The 14,382-nt window shown below is 35.1% G+C and overlaps 1 protein-coding gene across 1 annotated transcript in view; it reads right to left on the reverse strand.

Annotated features, from left to right (window-relative positions):
• LOC139809862 (uncharacterized) overlaps positions 1 to 14,382 on the reverse strand; it is a 50,380-nt gene that overhangs the window by 22,581 nt on the left and 13,417 nt on the right. The window contains exon 2 of the mRNA XM_071773090.1: positions 10,543 to 10,630. Within this exon, the coding sequence (XP_071629191.1) occupies positions 10,543 to 10,630 (88 nt within the window). The remainder of the gene's footprint in view (positions 1 to 10,542; positions 10,631 to 14,382) is intronic.

Raw genomic sequence — 14,382 nt, forward strand, 5'->3', positions numbered from 1 at the left:
CCGAAAAGCAAGAACGATGACGAAAGAGTAGTGTCTCGATGGAATGCTGTCTCCCTTTTCTTCGCGTTCTCTCGTGAGAAGTCATTACGATGCAGACATTTTTAGGAATGATCGAGAATCGCGAGGTATTTTCTGCTAAATGTTAAAATAATTAAAAATAAAACATATGAAAATATTTCTTATGACGATACATAGCGTGCGATCGAGCGACTTGTTCGGGAAGAAATGCCGCACGTTGCCGACAGAATTTATAAAGGAAAGAAAGGAAAACGGCGGCAGAGAGTTCCGGGACGGTTCGTGCAAAAGGGAAGTAAAATGCAAGCCATGAAAGAAAGTCGAATTAATACAGTACAATTATGACGCGTAGAAATCGACAAGGATTTTCGGAATCGCCTGACTGCCTGACGCTATTACGAAATCGGCGCTTGTAACACTCCGTGCGGATATTGGAAAAGTTCTTTGGACAGGTGAGAGGCTCGAGCGACTTCGCTCCGCGAAGGTGGACTGCTTCTACACCCGACCGTCGAATCAAAGAGGGTCGTCTACGTCCGGGCGTATTGTCCTTGCCTCGTACCCCGACGCCAGACGGAATTTGCATCGATAATGTTATATTCAACTCATTTAATTCACGTCAGTTCGTATACGAGAAACGACCTTCCGTATCTTCTGACGTATCGCTTCTTGCGAAAGCTCGCAGAATCGCATCGCGAGATTATTCTCTCGTTCTGCTTTTGTTAATGTATACTGTTTCCTCATCGCTTTACTTCACACATAGTTAGCTCCTAAATGGATCTATTAAGACTTGCGATTGGCAAACGTGAAAAGTAATGGTGAGGATTAATTAATAAATTTAGGTCGTGCAGAAATAGAAATTTTATGAAATAATTATTTTAGTATAACAAATTTGTTTTAAACACGTAAAAATAAATATTAAATTTGTTTTATATTTTATGATTTTATGTGATTGTCAAAATAATTGGATTGTCAAGTGTTTGTAAAAGCCTTTCCTAATTTTAAATATTTACAAAAGCTCATGTCGGTGTTCCACCACGAAACATACTGTTTCAATATTATTTAAAGAATAAAAAAATACAAAGTTTTGTTAATGTATTTGTAATTATGATTAAAAGTGATACTTGAAATGTTTAGCATTTTTAAGTGAGGCAAATATAGGAAGTTTAAAAGATATCGCGGCAAAGCTTTTGAAGGTTTCTTTGCAAATCGATATCTTATTTAGCACCTTCATGTCACGCATATATAATGAAAGTATATACCAGCGCGACCTAAAAAAAAACTGGTCCGAATGGGCCAATTTTCAGGGTGTGGTCGTCAGGCCCAACTGAAGCAGTTTATAACAGAGTTTATTTAAAGATTGTCACTTTCACTCATACTTTAATTCTTTCTTAAATATTTTATACTGTATAAAATATGCCGTATAAATATATCGTATAAAAATATAAATATACATTTAAAAAGTATTATAATATACTATAAAAAGAAATACATAATATATTTTATTTTATACAATATATAAAAAGCAAAATTTTCTATAATGCTACTATTTAATTTACCTCTATCTCTAATTAGAACAACGAACATATATAAACGTAAATAAATAACAGATTTTTCGCAACTTAAAGAGTAGAATTAAGTTACGAAACTTTTATTCTTTATTTAAACTCGGATAAACTTTTTCAGAATTTTTATTTAAAGTCTAATTAGTAAGGTATTTAATGCTAAATATTAATTGTAGAGGAAGTTACAATCTCTATCTAAGATTTCTCCATCAGAAGCATCAACTTTCCTTATTTTAGTCTTAAGTTAAGTTAAATGAAGTTATCGAGGATATGTTTTTCTAGGATGTTTTATAGCATAATGTCTTGTATCACGTAATGTTTTACATGTATAATAATGTAATATAATATAATGTTTTATATGTACACTGAGAGAAATCTAAATAGTTGTGGCAACTATTTTTTTGGCAACTCTGCAGTTTAATTACTTGTAACTAGTTTTCCAAAGTAATAGGAACTAAATAGTACTGAATACTATAAAAGTATGGTCACAGAAACAATATTGTCAACTATTAGTTGATAGTTAAATATCGCCTCAACTATAATTATTATAGTTATATAGACTCCATAAAACAAGATATGACAATAACATTTTTCAAGTTTAGACAACTCCTTGACTTATTGTTTAGACAAATATTTTTTTGTTGTGTAGCATACTTCCAGAAGCTGGTGCGGGCGGCAGCGCGGACTCGCGCGGCGAGAGAGTTCGGCTCGCGCCCGCTACGCGGTGCATCGCCAGTATACTTTTGCGTGTTTAAAATTCAACATCGATTCCTATAACTAGGGTCGCTCAGCAGGGTTTTTCCAGCGATCCTTCTAAGGTTCGCTAGTCAGGGTGTGTTCACCCATATATATATTAATCAATTTTGGATTATAAATAGATTGCATCGACGCCGCTAGGCGTCGCATCGCCCGTACATTCTCTCGAGTTCAAAATTTCGCACCGACCTGTATATAAGGAGACCCCCTACGGGACCAAAGCAGATATTTTCAGGCGCTAGTCGCCTAGGTATATTAATTATAAATCTTTTAGTTTAACAAATAAGAAATTATTCTTATTAGACAACTCTAAAAATTATGTTGATATCACTACAATGAATAATTATTCATGTTACTACAACATACTTTTGGCATACACAATATATTTTTCGTTAATGCCACTACTTTCTTGTAGTTTAAATAATTTATTTATTGTTGTTATTACAACTATATTATACATAGTTGAGGCGCTATTTATCCACAAATTTCTAGTCGGTTTAACTAAAAAAATTCTAGTTGCTGGTACAAATTTTTTCTCTGAGTGTAATGTCATGTCATGTAATGTAAATGTATTTTAAGCCTGAACTAGGGAATTTCCTACACTTATACGTAACTTTATTAAATTATAATAAATAAATAGCTTGCAGTTGATTATATTAATTTTATATTCGAAATTATATAAAATTAATGTGTGATGATATTAAATATTGATATAGAAAAATGTTTACGTCAAATATATGATACTTAATGAAATAATATCGAAGAGCATTATGCACCTGGCAAACATGAATCACTTAAATGCAATAATCTTGACTAAGAGTTTAAACGTTGCAATGTAAAGCAACTTTTCCTATTAATAAGCGAAATCAAACGATACCTGAAGGACACTCATGCATACGTAAATATCACGAAGTTGAATGCAGCGTAAACTACGTGGATAGATTTATACTATCTTTTGACTTCTGGCCTTTCGAGATAATTATCACGTGCGTCTTGAATTTATATGGCGGAATTAATTTATACGTCTCGATTTTCGAGATTTCTTAAAAAGTAACCTTGATTTTATGCATTCATCTATGAAATGCGGAAATTAATGGAAAATCTGAAAAAGAGAAAGCGGATCCTCCTATCTCTTCGGTTTCTCATCTTTCCAGAAAACAAGATATCAAATACATCAAAATATTCCACGAGAAACTTATGAATATATTAATGACTTTGTTCGATTACAGTCCCCTGACGAGAAGTTATATATAAAAAGTTTTTACTCTTTATTCGATACACAATCCATTTTGTGGATAGTTTTATATATTTAAGCTAAATGTAATTGGCAAAAAAGTGGTAAAATTGATTTTTTACGTAAGAACCGATTTGGCATTTAAGTTCTTTGTAAAATTGAGAAAAAGATGAAAAGAAACGAGAGAAAGCTATAAAATATTACTCCAACTTTCGAAAAAAGAAGCATATTGTATAATGATTTATTTGTTCGAAATATGACACAATGAACGCATAAAGATTTTTTGCCACGGATCATAAATCCACGAAATCCATATAAAAAACTTAACCTTTTATAATATAAATTCCAAAAAAAGATATACGTTACGTCCTACGTTATTGTCACGAAACATTTAAATCTATACGAAATTATATCAGCCTCCATGTTCATTGCGTTTTTACCTTCGTTTTGCCTGACTGCGCTTTCCATTCAATTCGAAGTTGCACGTCTTGGTAATAAGACGTACTGACGCGAGAAAAAAAAATTGGATCTCATTAGATGGGTTAAAGTTGAGCCTATAATTCCACGTATAACGCATTGCGTAAAAGACTTACGTTGCGTAACCGCCACGAAGAATCTGTCGAAGCTTAAACTTTGATGCTGTACGGTAAAGCGCTACAATTTGCCGCTTTTTAGCAAATTATTTATGGTCATTGGACAAAAGATGGCGGAAACTTCTGCACAAGAGATTTATTAACATTTGCATTTGCTACATTACGCACATTCGTATATCATAAATAATTTCGATCGTTATATACCACGAGGAAGTCACGTATATAAGTCTTCGTTTCTCAACAAGTGTAATTTTCTTTCGCGTTATTTCTCAGCTAACTGAATCAATCGCGAACAATAAACGTTTCCTCTCGCAGTTAATTAACGTTGGAATCGCGTCGGATCATTATTCGAATGCTACAGGTAGAACGAGTAAGGAAATGTGGTTTTACCGTTGCAGCTGCTTCGCGTTACAATTGATTGCAGGCTCTCAGACTTTGTGTAAGTGGGTCATTACTAACAATGAGTTTAACGCGCGCAGCGATAGGTACATTATCGCTGGCATATAATTTAGAAAATATCAAATATACTGTATTATCATTTACTTCGACTTTATTATTATATATAAATAAAGAGAAATATTATTTAGTTTGGCCACGTATTCGATATATCATTCTTAAAATATCATATATATAGTTATACACAGGTATTTTCGGTTCTTAATACCTAATATAGAATTTTCCTAATATAGAAGTTCCTGTATTTCTTCCACAGAAAAAGTCATATAAATTTTACGTTATTTCTGACATTTAATTAGCTTCGGAGAATATGACTAGTCGCAATCTTTTGCCTCTCTGTGTTTCTCAATTAGTATATATATATATATCGTAACAGTATCTGCACGTAGGTAACAAAGTATCAAAGTCCGACATCAATTTTTTAATGATGTATATCCTGTTCGCGGGCAACATTTAGACGAAGCTGATCCGAGTAAATAAAAGAAGAAGCAGGGAGCGCGCGAGATATGGCAAATAAATCAGGAAGTCTGTTGAAGTAAACGATGCAGAAGAAGCGCTTTCTCCGATGGAAAACTCGATTTAGATCGCACTCGCGCGCGCTTGTGCAACGTGCTACATCCGTCAGTGCGACGTACACTTGTCGGCTGCGTTTGTGTACGCGTACGCGCAATAAAACATCGCGTATAGGAGTGCATTTAGCGCGATATGCGCAACCCGTGCGCGCGCGTACGCGAGCGTTTCGAGATCGAACGAAAGCGGCGCTGAAACGCCGATTGTAAATCATAGAGCTAAATTGTGAAGTGTTTCTTCGGCAAAAGGGTACTGCGACGCGTTCAGTACCCACGCGATCCCGACGCCGACGTGCGTAACCAGCGTTCGTTAGATACAGATCGCAACGTTTTACTGGGGCGTATTGCATAATTTGTGTTTTTAATTAAAGGTGCTTCGCACCAACCGCCTGTTGGCGAGAAATAAATAAAGGCAAGACAGCCTTCAAGATTTACATGCATTTGCAGAATTGATTGCGACGTTAATCAGACGCTTTGACACTTTATTCGGAGACAGGAGATCGGGAAACAAATTCGAGAAATCGGTAAAAGTTCGTATATCGACTCTCACTGATGATTTAAATACTTTCGCTCATCTATAAAATTTGATGTGTATTAGCATATTATATTTTTCAGTCTTCTATCCAGTTATAAGATATAGTCCTTATCAGTATGTAGATCACAAAATGTGAGATACAGAGAAAAGCTTTATTGTAATATCAAACTCTAACAAATATGCGAAGAATCTGTTTCGATATCCAGCGTTATCGTAATTATTCCGAGTACATCTCTATGTTTAATTCAAAAGTGTTCTATTAAACTACATTCCTAAGAACATTATATATGAGGTAAGAGACGTCTGCCTTGAACCGTGCACTGATTTCTGTCGGAACGATTTACAAATCTTCATACCGTTACATAAATTATCTGTTATTATGATGAAATGAAAGATGTCGCAGACACTTTGCAAGGAGCCACTTATACAATGATAAAAAAAAAAACAGCTGTCCTGGAATAAGAACTGTGGTTTGCCTTACGTAACGCGTCGTTAAATCGATAAGAAAATCATCTCGCTCTTGCTTCTATTAGATTAAGATCATCGGTGCGCACAGCGGAATAATTATCAACATCGCGCTTACGTTCACCGAGGGAATACGCGTTGCTTCGCTAGCGCGAGGATAATTGCGAATACTAATGAAAACGAAATTGTTCATTCTGGAATTTAACGATTAAATAGCATTGGCAATATCAATTCTCTTCGGGGTTCGTATTGACTTCTCGATTAATTAGATTATTAAAAAGATAATTAAGTAGATCGCGATTAATACGACCTATAACTTAATTATCTGTCAAAAGAAAACTATGATAATCTATATTCAATTTTAACATTATTTTTTACTATATTTATTTACTATATTTAATAATTTAATAGTACAATAGTAAACATAGCAAGCAAGGAAAAGATATCTTTTGATAATTAAATTATTAGTAGGTTGTGATTAATACGATCTACTGATAATTGACAAAAAAGATCTATAATATTCAAGCTATATTCAACAATAACATTATTATATATTCAACTGTATTCTAATTTTTAGTTATTATATTCAGTTATAGTTACTAAATTCAACTATATAACAGCAAACGTAGAGACAAAAAAAAAGATATTTTTAAATAATTAGATTATTAAGTAGATAATTAAGATTGTAATTAATACTACGTATTTTTGATAACTAAAAAAAATAACACACTTGCATTTGCAGTGTGCGCTCATTCGCTCATCAACAACTATTGCGAATTTTGCGAAATGGTACACGACTCCTCAGTTTAGTTTTCATCACCTTTTTGATGTCAGAATAAGGAAAATGACTAAAGTCATCATTTAGAGAAGTTATCTATTTTTTTTCGAAAAATTGATCAAATTTCTCTTTTTCTCCAATGGTTCTACAGCTCAAGATTGAGCCATGGCTTTTTCAAATTCGGCCTTCATCAAATCTGAGGCCTCCCTTTTGGTTTCGTAACAATAATTTTGCCCTAGTGCCCCAAACCTAAAGGATATTACACTCTCGGTGGGTTGCCATTTACCTTTCCGAGAGGTGGCGATCAAATAAAATCAACGATTTTTGGTCGGATTTAAACTCGGATCTTCGGCTCATTAGAGCAGCGCACATCTTTCTGCGCCATGATCGCCACCGATTGACGATACAGAACTATGACATTTAAAGTCGATTCAGACACAGCCGTGCCGTACCCGTACCGTATCACGGACAGAAACATTAGACAAGGATTCCTATTGTCTCCATCCTTGTCTAATGTGTCTTCATCCTTGTCTAATGTTAACGATACGGATACAGTCCGGGTTACGGCACGGCTGTGTCTGAATCGACCCTTAAGCTGTAATTGACTGTATTTAATTATAACATTCAACTATTCTATGTTTCATTGACTACATTCAATCGTAACCGTTATAAATAAATTTTAAATATTTTGTCATATACAATTTATTTTATATTAAATTTTTATTAATGTTTAAATTATTTTTTAATTAAATTAAATTTATTTATAATTATTAACTTAACAATTGCTGGCACTAAATTTGTTATTATTATTATAAATAATTATTTTTTAATTTGTTAAATTTAATTAGCATATAAATATTAATTTTTTAATAACTAATTCAACTATAACATCATGAAAACGGAGTGAGTACTGAGTATTTTTGATCACACGGTATATAACGTGCGCTAAAAGCGAACGGCGCACGACTAGGCGTGGTCCATGCAAACTTGTGATCTCTTTTTTTCTTCTTATCCTCTCACTCCATTTATATGTGTTCTGTGTTTTATATGTATCTGTTGCGCCGCCTCGTTACCTAGATTGGTGCGTGAAATGCTTATACGTTTAACAAACGTAAGAATTACAATCCTGTAATTGATTACGATAATAAGAGCACAGGATAAGAGTTTACGAATTAGAAGACAACGAACTCTAGTCTAGATTTTCGTAGATTAAAATATTTATATCTTAATGTTTAATTATTATCGTCTTTTCGTTAATTTTATCATTGTCTTTACTATGGTATAAAAAATGTGATAGATTTATTCCAAAAAATGTCCATAAAAATTTTCCTATCGTGTATATACATATATAAGTATATTTTTATCGTAAGAATTGTTGTATAAAACTAAGTATATGAAGGAATATGAAGGAATAAGCAAGAAGTTCATGCATATCGAATCATTACCGTTCGCTTGAACTTCATGCTGAAATGCATTATACGTTGAAGTGTAGACGTAGGTAGGTACGTTCATTGATTGACAGCTAATGATAATAAATGATCAATAATCTTATAATGTGCAAAACTCATTTCAACAAGGAAATTAATGTTATGATATAATAAATATGATAGACACCTGTAATGAACAGAAAAATAAAAGATGAAAATTTCATAGTTTTATATATTCAATTTAATGGAAATTTATGCTCATCTTTCTCAAAGAAAACGTGATAAATTTTACAGAGTGATAAATTCGTAAAGTATACATTATGTTTATTAAATCTTACGAGTTAAACTTGACCTCATAAAATAAGTTTATCACAGATTGTCCCTTTGTTAAAGATTTACCATATCTTCATGAGCAAATAATATCCTCAAGTTACGAAGGATTAATAATTAATATTGTGCAATCGCACTATATTAAATCACTATCGTAAAATAGCGTTATATTCTTCTAAGCATATCTAACGGTTCATCCAAACTTAAAAGCAGTGAATAATAATGCTTTCATGTTCTTTCAAATTATTTAATAAAAAGCAACATGTAAGGATAGCACATGGGTTTTTGAAACGCTGGGAAAGTTTTCTTCACGGTTTTGCGTCTTGCTAATCAACTCCGATGCACATATTAGTCCAGTACGGTCGAACTTTTTTTTATACACAAAATATATGCTAATCTAGATTTTTACTTTTAATAGATTAATGGGTTCTTTGATCGGAGAGACGTTTATTCTCGTACGTCACGAACTCGTTTCAACAACTTTTACGTGAGAGAGTCGGCGAAAGCGTCCAAGATCTTCCTGGCAATCTATTATTATAGGCAAATGCAAAATGAATAACTGGAATCTGGACATCCGAGTATACGATCAAGAGGGAAAAACGAATGACTCATCACGTTGACAAGGCGCAAACTATTTCTAGTTTCTCTTTTATGCGATATATCGTGCTTTCATTTGTTACCACGTTCCAAATGTATTATAATTATTTGCGAGGTAATTCTTATTTTATAGCAGCATATTCTAGACAACCTACACACTTTAACTTTATTTTAATAATAAACTCATTGACAAATTTAATATCAAGATTTATTTAATAAAATATTACAGGGATGATCATTATTGACGCAACTCGTTAATGTGCATGTTAAATAAGTAATAGAGTTTTGTTTCTTTAATTGCATTTCTCGGAAGTTCGTTCACCTGAATCATATACCGTGTTTATAACACGGAAATGATTGATGTTTCGATATCTTTTTGTTAAGAAAGTTGCAAATTAATCAAAGAATCTGTCATCAAAGTGAAACCTTGAATATCCTGTACAGAATTGGAACAATATAAGACGGCGCTATATTCAAATCAAATCGTAACGGAATAAGAAGCGAAGTGTCGTTATCGTGAATCCATTCGTGAAGATTTTCTTTTCCGTTGTTATACAAGTAATCATCTAGGTAAAGGAACTGCTTCCTTTCTCGGCCTCTAATTACCGAGCATTGTGATGCACCGCGTGCAACTTCACCTGTGCGATTTAGTCGAATAATACGAATCGACTCGTTCCGCTGGGTCGACGGCCTTCGTGGAAAAAAAAGGAAGAAAAAAAGAAAAGAAAAACAACGCTGTAACAATGTTGTAAACGCCCGGCATCAAACGCGCATCCTTGACACAAAACACGTGCAAAACGGATCTTGCCGGTCTTCATGTGTATATATTTCGTTGTACATTAATTTGTAGACAATTGTGTTCCCGTAAATCCCTGGCGTTATTAATTTGCGTCTTCACGTCTTTACGTCTTTACGTTGCGCAACGTATTTCACGTAACGCAAAGCGTTGGAAATTAAAGTTTATATATTGTATATTCTTCGACGTGGGCAGGATGATATTCATACTACTCGCCTTCTAATTAAAGAGTGCATACGCATAATAATTTTTTTTCCTTCTTCCGGATAATTTAGCTTGAAAAATATTCCGTGATGTATTATGTCATTGGTATAATTATGAAATAATTATTTAGTTATACGTATCAAATTAGAAGAATAGACGCATCTTCTATACCCATTACGTATCTCATCACTTATATAATTTATATATATTTTGATAATTAATTACCTGATTAGTTTGTCCACGAGAAGCTTCAGTAATAGCGAAGATTAGCAGCAACGCCACTACCAAGCTCAACGAAAACGTCCTTGCCATTCTGAAAAATATTAAGAAGTCCCTTTTAATAAAATATTGAAGAATTTCAGGCTGACGGAAAATACGGATATATTTAAAAATTACATATACCTAATAAAGTTTTTTCGTAATTAAGTGATCTGCCGATTCGAGAATTATATAATTATTATAAGGATCATCGCTATATTATTGTAATTTTATTTATTATTTCCTTCGAATGTCAAAATTAAGTTCAGAATGCTTAATAGGATAAAATAGTGATTAATGTAGTGACGGTTGCGTAAACTCTACGTAACACCCTCCCAGATGTAACCGGCATCTTCATTACTTTAATAAGATTTAAAACCGATTTTACTTTTAATAAGAAAACTTTAATAAATAAAAACTATAAACTGAAAACGATAATTCTGATGGATTCATTTTTTATTCTCATAAATATTGTGCGAAAGTAAACGCTATCTTTATCCACATAAGAATGATAACGTGACATTTGATGTGTGTTTCGTTGTATCGTGATATACCGTTGCATATGCAAAATCCCGAAGAGTCATAATCCCGAAATTTGAGAAGTGTGACAATATTTCGAAAGATTATAATCCCAAAATTTCGAAAATAAGACAATATATCCCGAAAAATTATAATCCAAAATGAACATATCGAGACAGTTCAACCGATTCCAATTCCTGAATTCGATTTTGATTTTGAATATTTTGTTTTGATATCAGTTGAAAATGAGTGCTTTCCAACGTGCACACCGTGTGTACTCGGGTCGATACGCATACAGACACCAAACGTAAGACAGCATTATCCGCGCTGTTCAAATTTACTTTTACTCTTGCCGGTTGTTAGTCTCTATCGGCCACGCTGTTTATTTTCGAAGCAGCGCAGGCAATATATACTGTCCCTCCACCACCAGAATGTTGCGAACATTCTGGTCCGTCCGGTTTGAACACAAAACTGCAATAATCCGCGACAAAGAAACAAAGAGTATACTTTCATTACATCAAATTTGTTACATCACAACGAAAAATGTATTCATTCCGAATTATATAAAAACTATTAATTCTCTATTAAAATTATTGTTCTACGTGAGATTTTTGTATTGAGTTGCAGAGATACTGAACACAAAGTATGATTCAAATTAATTAGTATTTTCAGTTTACACATCTTTCTCATCTTGAAATATTACAAATGTCTGTAACATAATTATTACGAGGAAAATAAAATTTTATTGTAACGATCGTTCTCTCGTACACGTTTATTGAGCGTATGAATGAATAGAAGCATCGTAGGAGGATCGAGAGGGGAAGATCAATATCAAAGAAGGGTCGACGTAGTGGCCGTAGTGCATGAATTACCATCGCTCCGAGACATCTGTTCCATTCAGTTCTACGGTAATGCACGGCAAATGCGAAACAATTACTGGTTTACGAGTCCGTTTATCCAACCGAGTTGTTTGCTAATCGCGAGTAGCACGATCAAAATCGATCGAACAAATTTCCTTCGAACATTCGCTACGAACGGAATATAGTTTTACGTGACAAGACAAATATTTGTGGTCGCGTGTTTCTTTTCTTTTTTTACGTGAGGGCAGAGAAGCGGCAAGTTTACATACTACTAGAACTAAGTAACGTGGATTTCGTAACTGAAGTATCAGCTTTAATTTCTCGCAGGCCGTTCGTACTTGCGCCGATAGAAAGTAAATTCTTTTCGTGTAGTATATGCGATCGCGGCGAAACTGTATCGGGCCGTTTCAGGAATGCTATTTTGTAACACGCAAAACTCACGGAGACTCACGTAACTAATTCAACATTTATACATATATGTATATTTGAAATTTTATTTGAATAAGTTATTAGTATAAGTAGCTAATAAAAATACAACAAACATATAGAGTATATCTGAGAAATGCTAGAAGTTATTTTAGATGTTTGCCTAAATTAAATTTGCTCCCATTTGAAACTACGATAACGGAATTTCAAATTTACTCTACTATAAAATATATAAAATTGACAATTTAATTAAAAGATTCTTGCCATGCATTAACATAGTTTATATAGATATAAAATGTACGTGCCAATTTGTACGCATTCAATATTCGAGATGCAAATATGCGGCATGCGAGTTACAAAAGGCATACATTCAATTATCCTCATTTTCTTTACGATGCACTTTGCAAGCTAATAAAACAAACGCTAAGAGTACGAGCTGCTAATTCTGTCTGAAGCTGTTGGAGCGTCCGTGTTCGATCGTAAAGATGAAATGTCATCGAGTGAAATTGCGGCAAAAACGGAAATGAGAAGTTTTCGACATTTGCACGGTCGTTCGGCTATGATTACACGGGTGCCCGAGTTTTACGTAAGAAACGGAGGTCGTACATCTGGCGGTTTGCGCACGTGAAAGTGGTCTGCCGAGTTGGTATCGCTCGAGAAACGGTCAGTTAATTCCGAGTCCGGTTCGTTAATGCTGCGCGCTCTTCTGGGCCACTTATTCTTGCGATCGACGGCGAGAATCAACCGCGATGAACTTAAGAGACCTTCTAAACACGGGTCCCTCATTCGCACAAACGAGCGAATTATAACAACGACGTCGTAATTATTATGACGATTTTTTTTACCAACTTTATGCTTTAAGACATAATTGAGGAATGAGTCTCCCGATTATCGTTTCATTCTCGCGCGATCAATTTAATAGTAAAGGTCAAAATGAATGATCGTCGGTTAAAGCCACGCGTCGACGCGGAAGTCCCGCACGTGTGCAGGCGTTTTAAAAGAGCGCGAAATTCTTATTTCCAAGCCACGCTCACCTTGCAGCTGCTCAGTCGTGTCTAATCCTATAATTCCTATGTCTCATTTCCGCGCCACCACAGCACAATTCGCCCCGGCAATCCGTAATACTTTCTCCGATGGCGGATAAAACCGGAGAGAAACTTTGGCAAATTGAAGAAACGAATAAATCGGCGCGACGAAAACGGCACTTTTTCGATTCGAAAATTTCGAAACGGCGGAAAAGTTCGCGGACGGAAACTCGGCTCGCGCGGCACTCCGGAGAAAGAAAAAGAAAGACGCGAGAGAAAGAAAATCGGTCGAAATCACACAGAATTCGCGCGCGACGGCGAGACAACGGCTGATGGTCAGGTGGGACGATGCACGTGACGCATCTTCGGATGCGCCGTTTTTTCGCGGCGTTCGTTTTGCACGTGGACGTTCCGGGGGGCACGTTCGGATAGAACGCTCCGAGACAAATGCAAGTCCGATAGAACGTCGACCGTGTCAAAAATCCCCGTCACCAGTCGGGGGGGAAAAAGAAGAAAAAAAAAGAGCCACTCGACCAGGCATTTTCCCTTTCGCCCGAATGCGGGACCACCACCACCGCGATCGCCACGATCCGCCACCGTCACCAGCACCACCACCACCAACACCACCACCACTGCCGTCGCCGCTACCTATCACCATTGCCATCGCCATCACTACCGTTACTGTCGCCAATGTGAAAAATATCGAATGACCAGGACGGCGATCAACGGACGATCTACGAAAGCGAATAAACGGGACACGCGATCTTTCGCAATAACGATCTTGATCGGGAAAATGTGAATCGATTGTCATCGCGCCGATTTAAAGCTAAATTAAACTTAATGGACGTAAGAATTTATTTCGCGAATTTATTTTGATATTGTCGAGAACAATAGCCGTTATTCTCGCCAGACCGGTCATCAACCGATCTCTCTTTACTTGCCGCGTGAGTATACCAATTCGCTGGACCCCTTTATCC

The sequence above is a fragment of the Temnothorax longispinosus genome, chromosome 3 (assembly GCF_030848805.1).
Source record: "Temnothorax longispinosus isolate EJ_2023e chromosome 3, Tlon_JGU_v1, whole genome shotgun sequence".
Lineage (NCBI taxonomy): Eukaryota > Metazoa > Arthropoda > Insecta > Hymenoptera > Formicidae > Temnothorax > Temnothorax longispinosus.